Source organism: Lytechinus variegatus, chromosome 17, assembly GCF_018143015.1.
Source record: "Lytechinus variegatus isolate NC3 chromosome 17, Lvar_3.0, whole genome shotgun sequence".
NCBI classification, from domain to species: Eukaryota; Metazoa; Echinodermata; class Echinoidea; order Temnopleuroida; family Toxopneustidae; genus Lytechinus; species Lytechinus variegatus.
The window spans coordinates 8,350,612-8,371,664 of record NC_054756.1 but is presented as its reverse complement, the minus strand read 5'-3'; the positions used below and the strand labels follow the sequence as shown (position 1 = coordinate 8,371,664).

At 36.6% G+C, this 21,053-nt stretch overlaps 1 protein-coding gene across 2 annotated transcripts; it reads left to right on the top strand.

Moving 5' to 3' along the window:
* Positions 1-241: 241 nt before the first annotated feature.
* LOC121430758 (solute carrier family 17 member 9-like) lies at positions 242-20,744 on the top strand. Of its 2 annotated transcripts, none has more exons than XM_041628147.1 (9): positions 242-437; positions 1,599-1,725; positions 3,321-3,540; positions 4,451-4,550; positions 6,241-6,477; positions 10,177-10,273; positions 13,120-13,242; positions 14,327-14,498; positions 20,434-20,744. In XM_041628147.1, exons 1-9 carry the CDS (start codon positions 352-354, stop codon positions 20,601-20,603), a joined length of 1,332 nt encoding a protein of 443 aa, XP_041484081.1. In that variant the 5' UTR covers positions 242-351; the 3' UTR covers positions 20,604-20,744. The 2 variants fall into 2 exon arrangements, with proteins under 2 accessions (XP_041484081.1, XP_041484080.1); XM_041628146.1 differs by lacking the exon at positions 10,177-10,273 and adding an exon at positions 8,170-8,266.
* The last annotated feature ends 309 nt before the right edge of the window (positions 20,745-21,053 follow it).

Below are 21,053 nucleotides of genomic sequence, written 5' to 3'. Positions count from 1 at the left end.
AGCCTATTTCCCAGCATAACATCCAGAAAGTCATTGAACTGCATGTATGTCGAACGTCTTAATTATTCATGTAATTTGCTAAATGCAAATACGAGACAAGAGATTACATCTATAAATTGATATATTTTTATTCATATCAATATTTGAGAGTATTCCAACCCTTAAGCATATTTTCTGAGAAATTAGTTTTCTTTTAAATTCAGTATTATTAAATTTGGAGTCTGAGTAAAAGCTAGATTTACACGTACACAAACCATGCATGTACAACGTCGCAGTCTGTTCTTGCGATCGTACATCCTTTGGAAATTTCAAAGTGAAATAATACGTTTTGAAGAGGAATGACAGATAAACATGATATCCCCTGAATCTCCACCTCCTTTGAAGATTGTTCTTGACTCGAAGAGTGATCCATATTCCAAGTCATCTCAATGGAACGAGTAAGTTTTTGTCCACGAACGTACGTAATCTGACCTTGGGTTGGGCTTGGCAATGTATATTGTCGAACTGAGCTGAGGCCGAGCGGAGCCGGAGCCTCCCTGTTGTCTCCCGGTCTTGGCCCGGGTGCTTGGGTGGTACACCGCCGTAGGGTGGGGAGGAGTACGTGGCGCTCGGACGTAGGCGTATTTTTTTTCTATGACAACAAAATATTTTATAAATCAATCGTAGATCGTCTGGTGGTATTGCGTCATTATAACTATCTTTAACATCTAACGTACTTTGGAAATTATTCAAAAGATATCCATGTAGGCCTAACATCTGAAAAGGCAAATTAACTCAACTTCATGTAGTATTCGAGGGACAGTTGATTTTCCGTTTCTAAAAATGTCCTTTCCAGTTTCCGTTTCAGAAAATCTTTTAATTCCGTTACAACATGTCTGAAAATGGAAAGTGAAAAAATACACAAGATTGGCGAGCGACTTGCCTCATGAATCATGTAGATCTCTCTTGCAACTTCCTAATCCTAAAAGTAAAACAATTTCAAAGTCCAATATTGCTGTAGATCTAATTAATAATTGCGATAATAAAGAAAACAAATTCTGATTTGTTTTTTTATTGGTATAAATTTTGAAGATATAATCATAAATTAGCGAGAAGAAAGGTTGCAAACTGGGGAAAAAATCACAGATTTCTTCATTTTTTCCTGATCTTAACAAATCTGCCGCGTATTTTGGAAATATGGTGCAGTAAAATAAAGGTTTATGACGTGGTTTGTGTATTTCGGGCGGTATTTTTTTGGTGAGTGATGTTTCTTTTTAATCAGTATTTCATTTATTTTTTAAATTAATTCGATTTGAAAACATAGATACATGTTGTCAATGTCCAATGACCAAAACTAAATATATGTACAATACAACATAATCTATGAAAATTAATGATAGCAAGCAAACGCATTGTTGACCATCAAACATAGAAATATGAGTACATGGGCCAACAATAAGACCATCATTATTAATGAAAATAAGAATAATATCACAGTAAAATTTGGATACAGAAGTTACCAAATCATAATTAAATTTGATATTTTACTGGTATTTTATTAAATTATATTTGATATAGATATGATGAGATTTATTGTTCCTCTTATTAACTCTCTGCAGCTCGGAGAGAAGACTATGGACAGTTCTGCTCTTTGTTATGACATCAGTTCTGTTCTCAGCTCGGACTATTGTGCCTCTGGTCGCAGTGAATGTTTCAAAAGAATTTGGCTGGGATAAAGCTGATACTGTAAGTAATTCTTAAATGTTAAGTGCACCCCAGAAAAATGTTGATTTGAATCAATAGAGAAAATCAAACAAGCACAACGCTGGAAATTTCATCGAAATGGCATACATGTAAACTAAAGTAAGACAGTTGCGACATATTAAAGTTTCGCTATTTTTCACAATTTATGCACAATTTAGTGACATGCATTTGAGAGGTTCGTTGATGTCCCCTCACTCCCTATTTCTTTTGTTTGTTATTGCTTGAATTATTAATATTTCAATTTTTACACATCTAACAATACTTAGGACCAACTTAACTGAACCATAAAGTGTTAAACAATGGTAACTACACATGTTCAGGGAGGAATAAGACATCGCATCAAAACCGCATGTAAACTAAAGTAAGAGAGTTGCGACATTTTAAAGTTTCGCTATTTTTCACAATTTATGCACAATTTAGTGACATGCATTTGAGAGGTTCGTTGATGTCCCCTCACTCCCTATTTCTTTAGTTTGTTATTGCTTGAATTATTAATATTTCAATTTTTACACATCTAACAATACTTAGGACCAACTTAACTGAACCATAAAGTGTTAAACAATGGTAACTCCACATGTTCAGGGAGGAATAAGACATTGTTTTATGGCACAATGAAGATGAAAATAGAATATTTCATATTTCAGATAATGAACTACAAAGAAATAGTGAGTGACGTCACCATTCCCCTAAATTGCATACAGACCAGGATGTTAATGTTTTGTGAAATTAAATGAAACTTTTTTCTTACTTTATATCCGATTTTGATGAAATTTCTAGTGTTATTCTTCTTGTCTTTTTATTTTTTTTTTATTAAAATCAACTTGTTTTTGGGGTGGACCTCTCCTTTAGGATAGGAAGGTTTAGGATGGAAATTTTTGTGATTCTGCTGGGCCTTGGCGTGGAATATCTGGCAAACATTCTAAACTTAAATTTCCACAAATATACATTGGTTTAATCTAGTCTTATCAACTTTAAATCCACACCCAAACCCTTATCAGTACTTCCCAGTTCTTAGACCACTTTCGGCTGATCAAATAGGAATGCTAGCAAAGTGATCTTCCAAAGTGGTTTCCTTAACCGGTTTACAGTAAACTACTTAGAAAGTATAATGAGAACGGTGTCTAAGATTTGATGTTTACCACAGAAATGTAGCCTTTGAGAATAAATGGCTTTGACTTGTTAATATTGAATTTCATATTTGACATCCTTCCCAATTCTCTCTTTCACTCTAAAAAATATTGGGAAAAATGCTCCATGAGGATAATTATGTGTCCAACCAACATCGGGCATTTCTCTTGGGCATTTTTACATGTATTTTACTGTATATCTACATGTAGTGTGATGAAAATTTTGTCCATTCTAAAGTAATCGCTGCTTACGTTTTAACCTTACTGGACAACGTGCAGCCCGCATTGGGTAAATCACTGCTCTGAATTGGTTGGACACATAATTAACCTTGTGCTGGCTAAAATTTCACCCAGTATTTTTTTACAGTGTTCTTATTTAAAAAAAATCCTAATTACCGTAATTTGATGATTATTAATGAAAATCACCTCTTTGATATTTATCTTATACAGGGGCTTGTTCTAGGTTCCTTCTTCTGGGGCTATCCCATTGCTCAGATACCTGGGGGTGTAATGAGCGATAAGATCGGAGGGGATTATGTGATCATTCGAGCAGCATTTATATGGGGCGGAGTCACCATCGTCACACCATTAATCCCTTATCTATTCACGACGAAAGGAGGGACTATCCTGTCTATGACCGTACTTCGATTTTTAATGGGTCTTACACAAGGTCAGTAAACAGACTTTCTGAATCAATTTTGAATTATGATCAAAATAGGAAATACATTTTGTTTTATGGAATATTTTTTGGCCACATAATAATAATAATGCTCAATTCTTGTATAGCGCATCACACATAGCATAGCATGTCCCTATGCGCTTAAAGAAGAAATAGTGTAAGGTAAGAATAAAGTAATCAAGATATTTATATTAGGGCCGACTGCTGAATTTGGGCTATTACTTTCACTTCAAAGGCTCCTTATATTGCTCAAGGAACAATTACACTGTTAAAGCATATCTCATTATTCTGCTGTATGTTGAATATTGATTTTCTAAATGTTCTTGACTACTGAGAGTGACAGTTCTTGGGCCAACGTTAGAAAAGATGGTTGCCCTAGAGCATTCCATTTTGCAAATTTAAAGGGTGCTCTTCGGCTACCATTAGGGCAAATTGCCTGTTGCCCTAATGTATTTTAGTGATAGTCATGAAAAGTTCATTGTTTTTTTTTTCTCTCTCTCTCATTTGTGAGCAACAAATGAGAGACATATTGTATTTTACATATTTGAGTTTTGAAATACATGTAGAGATTCGAACTTAGGTTTAACAGATTATATTTTCAACTTCATAGTCATCTTTAGACTTTACTCTTGTTATAGGTTATCTTTGTGTTATAATTTATTCAACCTGTAATAAATGAATACAATCTGGGCTGTTGTAAATGAGCTTTATTGTTGTCAATAGCAAGAGCTATGCTACATATATGTGTTTTTGTTTCAGGTGGTCCCTATCCATGATTGTCAGAAGTCAGAAGGCTACTTTTATCATGCTATGTGTATTTATTTTTCAGGGTTACCCATCACTGATGAGTTTACCTAATCAAAAGTCTTCTTTTATCCTGCTATGTGTATTTATGTTTCAGGCGTTCATTATCCATCGCTGACTAGTTTACTTAGTCAAAAGGTGTCAGCCGATAAGAGGGCCTATGTCATGTCATGTGTGTTTGCAGCTAGTTCTTTAGGGTAAGTAGGTGGTGACACGACACTTGCTCCTGCGACTAGTGCTTTGGGTTTAATTTCATCTTAAGATGTACATGTAGGGTTAGGAATGCAATAGGGTTTTTATGTTAGGTTTAGGGTAGTGTATAGTGTTAAACCCAGGGTTGAAGTTGGTCATGTGATTAGTGTGTGGAATTTAGAGTGGAACCAGTGAACCAAGTATTTTTTTTTAGGTAAAATCTCCCAAATTGTTATGCTTTTTGAGGGAAATGGACAAGGAAAAACCTTATTAAAGGGGAAATTCAAGTCAAACAACAGAAGTTTAATTATTTGTTTAATCAGAGAAGTAGGTAGTTAAAACTTTGAACCAGATCAGGCACACATTACATATTTGTTCAAGTCATGAAATGTTTTAAATCTTTGTAGTATATGAACACGTTTCAGTGGCCCCAAATAGATTGAACTGTAGTTGTATACAGTCCAACCTCTCTTATCCGGCCTCCCCTTATCCAGATCTTTCTGTCTTCTGGACCACACTTGCCAAGATTTTTTTCTTCCAACTAGTATGTGGGGAAATGAGATTTCAATCTAAAATAAAAATTCCTTTGCGAACTCACCTTCATTACGTCCATTTTCCAATATAGTCTACCTACATCCACATTATTTTTTATGAAAATATCTTACCCAAATCACCGAAAGAACTTTGACAGGATAATTTTCCAGTAAATCAGGACACAGCACATTTTTTTTTTAATTTCGGGGAGAAAACAACCACGCCTCGGCTTGCATTATGGACAGTGCCATGTATCACTTTGAGCTTACAGTCAGTATAACAATGGCTGACTTTGCAAAGCTGCAATGATCCAATTTTCAAACTTAGTTTCATCGTGTCATTCTCTTTCTTTCGAGGTATGCTCGATGTATTCCTCAATCATTTCAGCAGGTAAATTATCCAAGAGTTTTGGCAATCAATCGATTTCATTTCCGTAAAAAAACCCTATAATTTGCAACGACAACAGTAGTGAAATACTGTCTGTGTATGCCCACTACAATAGATTACATGTAGCTACCATTGGGGAGGCAGCTGTGTATAGTTGATATTGGGTCTCCCAGATCCGGATAAATCCCTTATCCGGATTGGTGCTGGTCCCAATGTGTCCGGATAAGAGAGGTCGGGACTATTATTTTTTTCATTTTATTTCCTTTTTTTAGTCAAAGAAGTACATGTAGATGGTTAAAAGTTTGAACGAAATCTGATGCATAATTTTGTTCAAGTCGAGAAATGTTATCTCAGTACTTTACAAGCAGATTTCTGTGGCTTCAGCAGAGCTGCCAAGTAGTACTGACTTTCCGCATTTAGTACTGAAAATAGAGAAGAATACTGATGGTTTCATGCAGAATACTGATTTCTTAAGTTTCAGTTTATGTGTTGTCCTATGGTATTCCTGTGAAAATACTATTAATTTCCTCACCAAAATACTGATTTTCAGCCATTCAGATGCATATTATTAGTTTGGAAATTTACTGTTTTTACCCTCTCCCATGTGGAATTGCCCTCCTATGGTATTCCTGTGAAAATACTATTAATTTCCTCACCAAAATACTGATTTTCAGCATTGAAAAAAACTTTAATGTTCTTGTTCAGGTTGGCAGCTCTGCTTCAGGATATTCAGCTGTACTTTGTAGCTTTCTTTCTTTTTTATTTCCAACACAGTACACTCCTCACCGGTGCAATAGGTTCAATTATAATGGATCATTCCAACTGGCATTACGTCTTCTATTTCTTTGGTATCATCTCTATCGTCGTAGCAACCGTCATCCAGTCATTCTCCAGGAAACAGAGGAGAAAAACATTCTTCTCATTTCAAAATGGTCGGGCAGGAACGAGGAAGGAGGATGAAGAAAAGAAAAGCCTGCCGATCTTGAAGCTTCTTACTAAGAAACCTTTTTGGTGAGTTTGAGTTCTGGGCCCCCTTTTCATAATACTTTCTATAATAACAAATTTGCCATAGCAGTTAAAAGCTACTGAAATCCTTCATTCTGATTGGCTGATGTCAAATTTGTTGTAGAGATTGCGTATTTGTCATAAATTAGTCTTTCTGAGACGGAACACTGCTGTGTCCTATTTTCGGTCTCAAGTGGTAGAACACCTAACCCAGTCGGCATACGTTTGGTGTATGATTGATTGAGAAAAGATTGTAGTAATATAGGCTATTCATTCAACCTATTGCATCATAAGAATTCAAAGAGGGGAGGTAGTCTGCTGGCACAGACCCTGATTGAAACTTTTTAAACTTTGATCAACAAGTGGGTCTTCACATGACGTGCTGTTTTGATTTCCTGAGTGAGATGACTTTCAGTACACAATCAGTGCACAGGTCATCGTAGGCTGTGTATTCAGACCATTTAAAGGGGAATCCAACCCAAATAGAAACTTGTTTTTATAAGGAAAAGAAAAATCAGACAAGTTGATAGGTGAAAGTTTGAACAATATTGGACAAACAACAAGAAAGTTATGAATTTTTAAAAGTTGTAAATATTGGTAATCACTATAACCATGGCGACTTCAAATTGGCCGCATTTGGGATGTCATAGTGATGTAAGGCAAGGACTACTCTTCCATGTACTCCAATACATATTATGGCTAAACTGTCATTTTTCCCAAAAGTTTAATTTCAAATTATATTTTTCTTCCATGAGGACATACTACAATATACTACCTGGGCTATATTTAGATTACTGCCCCAGGGGAATGGGTACTTAGGAGAAAATTACAAATCCCTGATAATAAAGTACATGGCCTATGGGAAAGTTGTCCTTGCCCCTTGTCATAATTTACTGACACGGTTGCCAATTTGAAATCTACATAGTATTAGTGATCTCAGTTTTAAAGCAGCTATAACTTTCTCATTGCTTGTCCGATTTCTTTCAAACTTTCACCATTCTGTTTAATTTATTTTTCTCCTTCCCAACATAACATTTTATGGCCAAGGCTGGATTCCCCTTTAACAGGAGAGGAGAGCTTGCATAGCCGAGCCGAGGGGGTTCACAAATTTTGTCAGCTCTGACGATTTAGTCAGTGAAATCCTTGCCTCAGACTGTTACTATGGTATTTGTTAGAGAATAACAATATGTCAACACTAGCTGACAAGATTCATTAAATGCCGCAAGTTACATACATGTATGATTGAGCCTGTGATCTTCGTTATGCAGTTTTACGGGTCTACGACTATCAAAGTTTGTTTCCTTAGTTATTAAACCAAAGTCATTTCTACCGGTAAGCCACAGACATGAAATAATAGCTATCCAATCCATCATGGGTTTGTCTAATTTCAGAATATTAAACAAATATGTTGATTACCGGTTGGCTTGAAATAATAAGGTCTTTAAATATGACCCCCCCCTGCCTAAATAATACATTTACTCTCAAACCATTCAGAAAAATATGTTCAAGAACATTTGTGTGGATTTTGTTAAATTATGATTACAAGAGGTCCATTTTAATTACATATTTGTTTAATATTGACTTTTTTTTAATATGACTTCTTATTATGAAACCGGCCTGGGTCAGATTGAAGGGAAAAGAAAGTTAAAAAAAAGGAAAAGCAAAGGTTTTCATTCATTCTCTCCTTTCCTTTCTCAGGGCAATGGCCATTAGTCACTTGTGCGTCATATTTTCATACTTTATTATAATAAATTGGATGCCAACATTCTTTAAAGAAGTTTATCCAGAATCCAAGGTTGGTATTTGTATTTGTACAGTATGCAGGTGAGCACAAGGCTTGGTAGTGAACACAGCCAAAACTTAATAATCCAATCAATTTACTTGTGCCATGATATGTGGATGTAAACCTATGAAAAAAATATGCTTGCTGACGCAAACATAAAACACAACTAAAACCCTACACTTTAAAACACAGAACCTTATTAAAATCCTAATCTTAATCCTAAATTTCTTTCGATTAAATATCCAGGTTTCATTCATGGCGATTGTTCTCTTCCAGAGCCTTGTTCTCCCTTTTTATAATAAATCTAATAATGCATTATTTGTTATAAAAAAACAATACTTGTTTGTAAGTGAAGTTTGAAGTGAGTTTGTTTTCCGTTTTGCTTCTTCCCCACTCCCATACATCTCTCAACAATCCTACCATTAATCCCATCATGCACTGTTCTCTTCACCAACTTGTTTCTTACTTGCTCCAAATTCATGTAATATTTCTATTCCATCCCCCTCTATCCCTACTGCTACCCCTTGTGATCTAATCATTTCATTCTCTCACTCTCTTGTACCCAAATGAATCAATTATGATTTTTTTTCTCATTCTCCCGTGCATGTATTTCTCTTCATTTTCCTTTTACTTCTATCATTTCCTATTGTCCATACTCCATAATTCTTATCTTTAATTATTTGTATATGCTTTTCCATCTTTCATGAATTACATGTAATTGATTTGTCAATCTGGTACACCTCCTTTGCTCACCTTGGCTGCACCCCACCCTCCCCTCTTATGCTCTTGTCCTGTCCCCCTTTACTTTACTCTGGTACACTCCCCCCTTTGCTCTCCTTGGTTCCACCCCACCATCCCATTTATGTTCCTGTCCTGTCCCCCTAAACATTACTCTGGTACACCCCCTTTGCTCTAATTGGTTGCACTCCACTCTCCCCTCTCATGCACCCTCCCTCCCCTCTCATGAACCTTTCCCTCCCCTCTCATGCACTCCTCACTCCCCTCTCATGCACTCCTCCCTCTCCTATTATACACCTCTCACTCCCCTCTCATGCACTCCTCACTCCCCTCTCATGCACCCCTCCCTCTCCTCTCATGCACCCTCCTTTTCCTCTCATGCACCCCTCCCTCTCCTTTCATGCACCTCTCACTCCCCTCTCATGCACTCCTCACTCCCCTCTCATGCACCCTCCTTTTCCTCTCATGCACCCTCCTTTTCCTCTCATGCACCCCTCCCTCTCCTTTCATGCACCTCTCACTCCCTCTCACTCCCCTCTCATGCACCCCTCACTCCCCTCTCATGCACCTCACCCTCCCCTCTCATGCACTTCTCACTCCCCTCTCATGCACCCCTCCCTCTCCTTTCATGCACCTCTCACTCCCCTCTCACTCCCCTCTCATGCACCCCTCACTCCCCTCTCATGCACCCTCCCTCCCCTCTCATGCACCTTTCCCTCCCCTCTCATGCACCCCTCACTCCCCTCTCATGCACCTCACCCTCCCCTCTCATGCACTCCTCACTCCCCTCTCATGCACCCCTCCCTCTCCTCTCATGCACCCTCCTTTTCCTCTCATGCACCCCTCCCTCTCCTTTCATGCACCTCTCACTCCCCTCTCACTCCCCTCTCATGCACCCCTCCCCTCTCATGCACCTCACCCTCCCCTCTCATGCACTTCTCACTCCCCTCTCATGCACCCCTCCCTCTCCTTTCATGCACCTCTCACTCCCCTCTCATGCACCCCTCACTCCCCTCTCATGCACCCCTCACTCCCCTCTCATGCACCTCACCCTCCCCTCTCATGCACTTCTCACTCCCCTCGCATGCACCTCTCCCTCTCCTCTCATGCACCTCTCCCTCCCCTCTCATGCACCTCTCCCTCCCCTCTCACGCACCTGTCTTACCCCCCTATCCTGCATGCAGGGGTGTCCTGCTAGGTCACAATGCTCTAAATTTTTCGATGTGGCTCTTAATCTCTTGGATGCCTACGTATTTCAAAGAAGTCTTCCCAGAGTCCAAGGTAATCTTCACGAATCATTCATCATTGCATGAGTCAACAAGGCATTGGGTTTAATACAATGTTCATCAGTCATTTATTTCCGATCCCTGCACTTGATACAAATGAAAACACTCGGTTACCATTCAAATAACCACTACAGAGCATGTTTGAACAATGAGATGAAAATTGAGTTGAATAGAGAAAGAATGAAATTACTTCTCAAAAAAATACTTTTTTAAAACTATTGAAGAAGGTCAATGAAAGTCTCCTACAAGAAGTCTAGAATACATGTTTTTTTAGAGAGAGTTAATATCTTGGCTTAGTTAACAGATTTAATTAAATAGGGAATATTCAGACTTTGCACTTTAAAACTGTCAAAAATTAATTTTTGCAGTGAAATTAGAAGAACAAAAAAATTGATTTCTGTGAATTGTTTAGTACAGTATCTTTATTTCTTTACAACAATATTTTTTCATAGCAAGCACTGTATTTAAAAAAAATTGATACTAAAAAATTGAATATTGAAAAGGGGCTCCAAATAATACCAATATAGCAGACAGGGATTTCAACATTTCACCATTTTTGCAAGAATTTATATAAATCTCTGTCTTGTACAACAAAAGGATAGTGGTTAATCATATGCTTGCATTTCATGATCAATTATACATTTTATTCAATGCAATCTATTTTAAGAAAAGGTTTTTCAATGATTTCTGAGCTTTGTTTTCGGGCATCCGGTTGTCCAATGGATTTCTTAACTACTTTTTGTGTTGATCCTTGTTTTCATGTTTTCACAAAGATTGTCGGGTGGAAAGATAATGCATTGCTCCTTGTGACATAGCCTTAGTCGCTCTACCAATACCCTGCTATGCTAGTAATTCATAGTTGCTACCTTCATGATTGCTTGAAATCTAACAGTGCATTGCAAGAAAATATTTGCAATCAATTACAAATATCCTGTGCATATTTGCAATTGATGAATTAATTTCAACTACAGCAACTCAATTTGAACTTCTTGTTTAAAAAAGTAGACAAGCAATTGAGTGCAAATTTGCAGTTAATTGTAAGACTTGTACACAATATGTAATTTATTTGGGACTCGCAATTGACGTGCAATCGACGTGCAAATTTCTTGCAATGCTCCATAAGTGTTCTGGCCATAAAAACTACTTTTGCACTTTCTTTTCTCCACCTTGACTAAAACTCTAACCTTTTGCCACCTGTATGCACACAGAAATAACTTCCCATAGTAACAGTATGCTGTTCAAAAAATTGAAATGACCAAGTGTTCTAAATGTACAGTTTTACAATTTGAATAGATGTACTGTACAAAGCTCATCACCATTTAATATCACATGTTAATATGAGCATGAAAGTAATTGATGCAACAACACATCAATGAAAATGAAAAATAATTTTGTATTTTCTTGTTGCAATGATACCAACTTTTAATATCATACTGAATGTAAAATCAAATTTCCACTTTCTCTAATACTGAATTAAGCATTATAAATGCACAAAATCTGCCAAAACTAAACGTTTTCATCGCCACCTTTTGTGAATTTGAGCCATTTGATATTTATCATTGGCTTGTACATGTATTCGCAAAAGGGGTTTTAATTGTATTATGTTACCAACCCATTGACTATACAGCTTTATTGTATTATCACACTTCAATTAGGTGCCCTTGCCAAAAATGCACATGTATATTCTGGACCTTTTTTTGGTGTACATGATTAAAAAAAGCGTGACTATATTCAGTTATCTGTATAGTCCAACGTTTTGTACCATGGTACAATTGAAACTTCTTTAGAGAATACAGGCCTAGGGAATGTACATAAACATTGTTCACATTGGATATGTATTTCTCAGTTGAGCATGTAATATTGACTATGATAACACTAGCTCAACAATTTAACTGAGGTAAGTTATAGCCTGAAAATAAGCTCTATGGGCGTTACCACTTCGCCTGGGAGAGTACTCGCTAACGGCTGAAATTAATCGTGGAGTGAGGAAAATTTTATCCCTGTTTGTGAATTTTCAAAGTTAACTAAATTTTGAATAGCTTGGTTCGGTCTTACCATTTATCTGATAACCATGAAGCATTACTAAGTCAGACCAAAAAGAGGTTAAAAGATGGGATTTGCGGCTACCATCTTTGGCGTTCAACAATTCAAGGGATAGAGCAACCTTGATCTGGTGCTGCATAGTGGCTACCTAGCCCCCCAGTGAATTGGGCAAAATGAATTTTGGGAGTATATTTATGTCTTGTTTACAGAGTTCTATTTCTAGCAATAAAATTTGGATTTTAATTTTTCATTATTTCATATTTTTTAAAAATTGAAATGGTTTAAAGAAAATTTCATCGCAGCGGAAGGCTGAATTGCGAAATTCTTTACAAGGTAAAAAAATATATATACAATATCAATGACTATAGCAAAATGACATGTACATGTAGAAGTAATAAAATGTTATATGTTGAAATTTAAGAAAGGAGTAGAGTAAAATAATTGTATACAACATGGGATAACAGTAATCTTGGATAATAGTAACCACAGTATGATTCTGTGGGGATAAAGTCAGTAATTCATGTGCTTGCATGAATAAAAGAAGAAAATAAGAAACAGAAATTATAAACAAATGGTATTTCTTTAAAGAATGGGAGATGAAATATAACTGTGCCGGAATAGGGGGGAAAATGAAAAGGATGTCGATAAGGTTGGTAAAACTGCTTAAAGTGATTTTGTCAATGAGATAACTGCATTTCACCTGGCTTACACGGAAATAAGAGATATCATAAATCTAATAATTGATGAAATATTTTCTGGTTGTACATGTATAAACATGGTTAATTATTTCCTTTGCAGGGCTGGGTATATAACGTTCTTCCATGGTTAGCAGCTATTCCTTCATCAGTCGCAGGTGGATGTCTTGGTGATGCTCTCATTGCCCATAAAGTGCCTGTAGGCATCTCAAGGAAAATCATGCATGTAAGTCTGTTTCTCCAACCCTAGTAATTAACTCTTTTCAGATATGAATCAATCTGCTTTCTCTCCTCAAATTGGCAACACATTTTTGTTTTACATAGTCTGAAAATAAATCAACTAAGGATATGAAGGCCACCGAGCACCTTGCCACCCGACCGGCTTGCGACTGAGTGAGGGGAGATGTATCGCAAGGTAGTCATAAGAATTGACACCGCACACCTTGCGATCTGATCTGCGACTCACGCATGTGCTTTTTGCTTTTTTGCATAGCAACTGAGAAAAGTGCGCTTACTACTGCGGATGCGCGTTGTTTATCATATAAAGCGTCATGCAACTCTGCTGTCTGATTGGCTGGAAGTTGGATTGCGATCCAGTCATAAGCATTCGACATGTCAAATCCTTCCGATTTTCCTTGCGACTTGTCTCTGACCAGTCTGCGACATCCAAGCTGACAAGAGCTGTGATGTTACATTTCTCCCTCACTTAGTCGCAAGCAAGTCGCCGACCAGTCGGGTCACAAGGTGAGCGGTAGCCTTAACATGAGTAAAGCTGAAGCAAAATTGTAAGATTTCAGTTAGAAAGTTACTTATGTTTCATTTTAAATACATTTTTTAAATGGACTTTTATCTAGAAATGGTATTCTTGTTTGCAGTACAATTTTCATTTCAAATGTTCTACATGTATATGATTCAGGATAATAATAACAAATGTTTGAATAAAAATTAGAGAATGAACATGAAAAATTATAAATTTTGATGTGTTGAAATACATTTAGAAATTGGAACAATAATCGTAATAATATTGAAATTGATAATGGTTTAAAAAATGACAGTAGTACTGATAGTATAAAAAATGGTAAAAATAGTAATAATAATAATTTTGGTAGTATATCATTGTTGTATCAGTGCTAATGATTGGATTCTTGAAACTCATTTAATTCATTATGATCTATTATGATGATCTTTCACTTAACTATTTTGAAATTTCCCTTTGCATATGTTCAAATTGTGTTGGAATTTCCCACTATATTGCCAATACCCACCATGCATATTTGAATATCCCCATTATACACATTGATTTATTTCAGACATTGAGTATGTTCGGAATGGCATTTTCATTGCTTAGCGTGGGACTTACAGATAGTTATCATGCGTCCCTGGCTCTTATGGTTATAGCTGTAATGGCGCAATCCCTTACCAATAGCAGTATACCGCCCAATGCCCAAGATATAGCGCCTAAACACGCAGGATCCGTGTTTGGTAAGTAACCTATTACAACACAGAAAAGTGTAGTTGATTGATAAGTATTAGTTGTGTTTATTAGTATCCCATTAACCATATTGTCAAAAAGGTTAGTGGTTTATAGTCTAGTGATTTATATAATTTGGTAAGTAATGTAGAAGATGAAGTTACATTTTCAGTTACGTGATTTATATTTGGTAAGTATCCTATTTACCATATTGTAGAAAAGGTTGTTACATTTACAGTTTAGAAATTTATGTTTGGTGAACATCATGTTAACAATGTGGGAGAAAATGTGGCTACATTAGATGAGTAGCCATTATTTGGTAAGTATCCTGTTAACCATATTGTAGAAAAGGTAGTTACATTTATAATTAAGTGATTTATATAATTTGGTAAGTATCACATTAACAATGTAGTAGAAAAGGTAGTCTCATTTATAGTTTAGTGATTTATATAATTGATAAGTATCTCATTAAGGTATGTAGAATAGGTAGTTACATTTGATGTAATGTGATTTATATTTGGTAAGTATCCCATTAACCATATTGTAGAAAATGTTATTGTTTATAGTCTAGTGATTTATATTGGGTAAGTATCATGTTAAAAATAAATGTGGCTACATTGGTTGAGTAGCCATTATTTGCTTAGTATCCTGTTAACCATATTGTAGAAAAGGTAGTTACATTTATAATTAAGTGATTTATATAATTTGGTAAGTATCACATTAACAATGTAGTAGAAAAGGTAGTCTCATTTATAGTTTAGTGATTTATATAATTGATAAGTATCTCATTAAGGTATGTAGAATAGGTAGTTACATTTGATGTAATGTGATTTATATTTGGTAAGTATCCCATTAACCATATTGTAGAAAATGTTATTGTTTATAGTCTCGTGATTTATATTGGGTAAGTATCATGTTAAAAATAAATGTGGCTACATTGGTTGAGTAGCCATTATTTGCTTAGTATCCTGTTAACCATATTGTAGAAAAGGTAGTTACATTTATAGTTAAGCGATTTATATAATTTGGTAAGTAATGTAGAAAATGAAGTAACATTTTCAGTTCAGTGAGTATTGTTGAAAAGGTAGTTACAGTACGTGAATAAACAGTTTTTAGTAAATATCCATTAACCATATTTTGGAGATAATGGAGATTATGTGGTAAGTATACTACTTTTATCCTCATCCATGCCCTGTAGCACATGAGGCCTCCATGCTTGCTTTCTTTCCATTGTTGGCGGTCTCATTCCAACTCTTCCACCCTTAAGCATTTCTCTCCATGTCTACAATTCTCCTCCATTTTGTTTTCGGTCTGCCCCTTTTATGTTTTCCTCCTGGATTCCATGTTAGAGCTATTTTGCTTTCTGAGGACATGACCTATCCAATTCCAACATCCTCTTTTGACTTCCTTACTCATTTTGTTATAAAGTTGAGTGAGATTATTGAGTTCATCCATGCCAATAATGTTTGTTTAGAACATTTGAAGTGCTCTGTTTCGGCACTGATATTGAACGGGATCTAGTTTTTCTTCATCACTTTTGTTGATCTTCCATGTTTCACAACCATAGAGAAGTACAGGTCTGACTAATGTTTTGAAACATTCAAAACATTAGTCAAATTTGGTAAGTATATTTGTGGACATTACCTTATGGCAAATTTACTATCAGACTTTGGATAAAAAGATAAGTTTACCTTTTTGTATTGTTCAATAACAAATGCACACTAATATACTGGGTTTGAAGTAACAAAGATGCAAAGGGTTCCATGACATTTGCTCTGGCGACAATTGCTCTGATGGATTTTTTGGTATCTGCATGTTATTAAGCCAAACTTAAAACCTAACCTCCAAAACTAAATAAACCCTGATCATTATGTTCGCATTATTCTGAACTAAAAACTCTTATCATAGTCCTAACTACCCTATGCCCTCTGAGATGTCAAGACAGGAGCATATATGTCGTAGGGGCATATGACGTGCCACCATGTAGAGATGATAAGACCTGTCTTGCACAGCCTCCTTTAGCTCTTTTTAGTACTGAGAATGAGTGCCTAATACTACCCGGGGGGTGTTTCACAAAGATTTAAGTATGACTTAGAGTCGCACTTAAATGTCGACGCGTACATGATATGCAACGCGCAATCTTATTGATCAATACGCAGTAGTGCGCGTCCTCTTGGCATGATCTGACCAATGCTGTCATGCCTTTTATACTGTGCGCAACGAGACATTTAAGTGCGACTCTAAGTCATACTTAAATCTTTGTGAAACACCCCCCTGGTTTTTTAGATGTCCATATGCAGAAATTTTTCCGAGGGACAAGGTGCTTACAAGTTTTAATAAGAAATTCGAGAAAGTAAGGAAGCAAAGTTACCAAGCTTGTCATTGGGGCACTTTTGCATTTGCTAAAGTGAAATTGAAGGATTTCATGCACACTATTGTTCCTTTGTGTGAAAATTTTTAGTAAAGGAATGAAAGTTTTCAAAATTTCCAGGCCCCCCCTCACCCACTGAGCACAGCCGTGATTCTTTCCATGGTTCACAGAGATTACGAGACCACCTCTCTACCAAATGAGCTATTGCGCTTCTTCATGGATATTGCTACAGAAACATACATGTATTACTAATTCAGTGTGATCTGACAAATGATGATGACCTATGTAATGCCATTCCTAACATGCTTAATGTTTGAAATGAAACAAGTTTAACCCTGTGAGAATTAAAGAGTTTAACAAACTTTGGGAGCATTTTCTGAAACAACTAGTCAGTGATTTTGACTGACTGTTTGTTAGAAGCTACCAAAATCCTTGCATCTGATTGGCTCAAAGCCAAATTTTCACTGAAAAATCATGGACTTGTCGTTTTATGAAACACTCCCCCAAGGTTTAATGCAATGTAACAAATTCTAATCAAAGTATGATTTCCCAGTCTCAGTGTCTTGCTTGTGCCTACAAAAGATTAGTGATACGTCATGTGATACATCATGTAATACATCATGTGAGACATCATGTGATACATCATGAGATACATCATGTGATGTTGTGAGACATCATGTGATAAATCATGTGAACACCCCTTTCCATTGCCTAGCTACCACTTAATGAGTAGTTCAAGCAAAATTTAGATTGTTCCCTGCACCCTAATTTTTTTTTCATTCTGAATAAACATTTTTTTTTCTTTGCTTTATGAGAGCATTATCTTTGCTTGAATATTTCATTTCATTCATTGTTACAAGTCTAAAAGTTGATTCTTCTAGCACAATTTGTTGTTTACTATACATGACTTGCTTTATTTCAGAGTTTGTCAATGTTCGGAATGGCATTATCGTTGGTGTGTGTGGGACTAACAAGCACTTACTACATGTCATTAATACTAATAACAGTAGGTGTGATGTCACAAGCACTATATCACAGTAGTGTACCACCTAATGCACAAGACATAGCACCTCGCTATGCGGGATCCGTGTTTGGTGAGTAGATGATAACACCTAAATAATATAGGACATAGCACTTTCTTATTTTGACACCTAATCTATTGGACTTTCTTATTCCCAATCTGTATTTGGTGAGTAGATGATAACACCTTATGGTATAGGAAATAGCACTTTCTTATTCCCAATTTGTATTTGGTAGGTAGGAGAAAACACCTAATGGTAAAGGACATAGCACTTTCTTATACCCAATCTGTATTTGGTGAGTAGATGATAACACCTGTTGGTATAGGACATAGCACTTTCTTACTCCCAATCTGTATTTGGTAAGTAGATGATAACACCTGTTGGTACATGTATAGGACATAGCACTTTCTTATACCCAATCTGTATTTGGTGAGTAGATGATAACACCTAATGGTAAAGGACATAGCACTTTCTTATACCCAATCTGTATTTGGTGAGTAGATGATAACACCTGTTGGTATAGGACATAGCACTTTCTTATACCCAATCTGTATTTGGTGAGTAGATGATAACACCTGTTGGTATAGGACATAGCAGTTTCTTATTCCCAATATGTAATTGGTATAGTAGATGATGAAACCCAGTCTATTAGATGTAGCACTTTCCTTTACCCAATCTGTGATTGGTAAGTAGATGATAACACCCAATTCTACTGGATATTGCATCCACTTATTCGCAATCTGCACATTTTGGTGAGTATATGATAACACCTACTGTATTGGGATTAGCAATTTCTTATGCCCCGATCTGTATTTGGTGAGTAGATGATAATACCCAATGCATCAGACATAACACTTTTGTTGGTGAGTCCGATATAGCAGCTTTGTGATTGGTGAATATTTGTAGACTAGATGATAACACCCAATGCATCGGCCATATCGCCATTGCATTTGGTGAATATATGATAACACCAAACCCCTGTATCTGGTGTGTGGATGATAACACCAAAATCATTGGATATATCACCTTTGGATTTATGTGTAGATGGTAAGATAACACCTAGTGCATAAGACATAACACTTTTGTATATGGTGAGTAGATGATAACACCTAATGTATAGGACATAGCAGATATATTACTCATTTTTATGTGGTGAATTGATGATAGCACCAAGTGCACTGGCCATAGCACCTTTTATGCCGGATGATAACACCCAATATATTAGACAAAGCACCTTTTTACATGTGTGTGGCGAGGAGATGATAGCACCCAATCTGTTTGATAGCACATAATGTATTTTTTCAGTGGATGAAAACATCAAATTTTAGGACGTAAAACTTTTGTATTTGGTGAGTACATGTAGGTGATGACTTCCAATGCATCGGATTTAACACCATTATATTTTGGTGAGTAGATAATAACACCCAATTCATCAGTCATATATTTGGCAAGTAGATGATAAAACCTAATGGGTTGGGCAGAATGCCTTTGTATTTGGTGAGTACATGATAACACCCCCTGTATTGGACACAACATCTTTGTAATTGGTCAGTAGATGATTACACTCAATTCATTGGACATATATAGCACCTTGGTATCCAGTGAGTACATAACACCCAATTTATGGATGTGGCATCCTAGTATTTGGTGAGTAGATTATAAATCCTTATACGTAGGGCATAGCAGCTTTGTATTTGGTGAGAAGATAAGTCTCTAAATGGAAAATACACCTTCCCATTTCAGGACTATGAAGGTTAAGGACCTTTTGCATGTATTATTGTTACGTCCCACTAATCCGGCAGTAGATTGGATAAAGTAAAACTAACTTACCACCAGGGCTCCGTAACACAAAGGTTTGAAATCTATTGCTAAATACCATTGACCAATCAAGATCATTGTTGCATGTGCACTCTGTTTAAAATACTGACCGGGAGCCAATCAGTGTGGCTCTTTCGTATTTGCGATTCATCGCAAATCTTTGTGTTACGGAGCCCTGGTGATTAAAGCTGGAAGTTCTGTCTGTATGGTGGGTGTTGTTTACGCCCACAATATTGACTTGGAGAATTAAATGTGATGCATCTGCCTAACCAGGCAGTGACGTGTTTATCTATGTGTTACATATACACGCTGGTTCAGGCATACATTATGGTTAAAGGCAAATAATGCAATAATCTAATTGATGCTTGAATTCAAATACTAGTAGCTTGCACTTTTCTCAGGAAATGGGGGGGGGGGCAGTGTAAGAATATGCTTCATAGCCATAGGCTTTGATATCCTATTTATATTTGAAGTTTATGTCTTATTTGTAATCAAGATATAGATCATGTTGACATTTATACCAGGTCCATAGTTCTATTCTGAATACATGGCAGGTCCACCACAAATGTACAATACGTTAACATTATTATAATAATCATATTTTTGGACTAATATAATGTAAGTTCCAAGGATATTCAAACAATTTGCAATATGTTTTTGCCATCTTTGATTCACAAATTCCACCGTGCATTCATACAGATGACACTAGTATCTATCTACGTTGTAACCTTGCAGGTATTGTGAATGCCATGGGCGCCGTTCAGGGCTTTGTGGGAACCTACATAGCAGGTCACATTCTTCATTCCACCGGGAGTTGGTCTGCTGTGTTCAACATGTCTGCATGTGTGTGTCTGTTCAGCTGGATGGTATTCACGCTGTTTGCGGTAGGAACACCGGTCATATGACACTGGTCACATGACTGGCCATATGACACTTATCATATACTTATTCAGCAATCTTATGTGGCTTAAGTAAATTCATCTGTATGAAAAGACTATGTGCCCTAAGATCTATTTGGCTAGCAGGATTGGCAATTCCTTCCTGCCCAGGTGGAAAATACAGGGGGAAAACTTGTGAAATGCTTGAAAGTACTTTAGATGTACGGGTAAGTGCAGTTAACTGCTAGAATCTGCTTGAGAAACGCTTTCTGAGCAATACCTGAAAATATTCAAGAAGTATACTTCGCAGTATTTCCCTGCATGTCTAACTATTTCCTGTTTTCCTGAAAAAGTTATCAAGGCGGTATCTACCACCGGTATTTCCCCACTCCGGCCAAACTTGGTGGGCAGAGCATGGGAATCTTGACGGTGAGGTTGCGAGTTCAAATCCCAACTCGGCCATATTCTTCTGTTTGG

What these genes read in the sequence shown, in the direction of transcription:
- LOC121430758 (XM_041628147.1), top strand. Translation starts at nt 352, where the DNA reads ATGATATCCCCTGAATCTCCACCTCCTTTGAAGATTGTTCTTGACTCG. An exon ending in TTTGCAGCTAGTTCTTTAGG is followed by an intron (nt 4,551 to 6,240) that starts GTAAGTAGGTGG and finishes TTTCCAACACAG; the next exon opens with TACACTCCTCACCGGTGCAA. An exon ending in TCTCAAGGAAAATCATGCAT is followed by an intron (nt 13,243 to 14,326) that starts GTAAGTCTGTTT and finishes GATTTATTTCAG; the next exon opens with ACATTGAGTATGTTCGGAAT.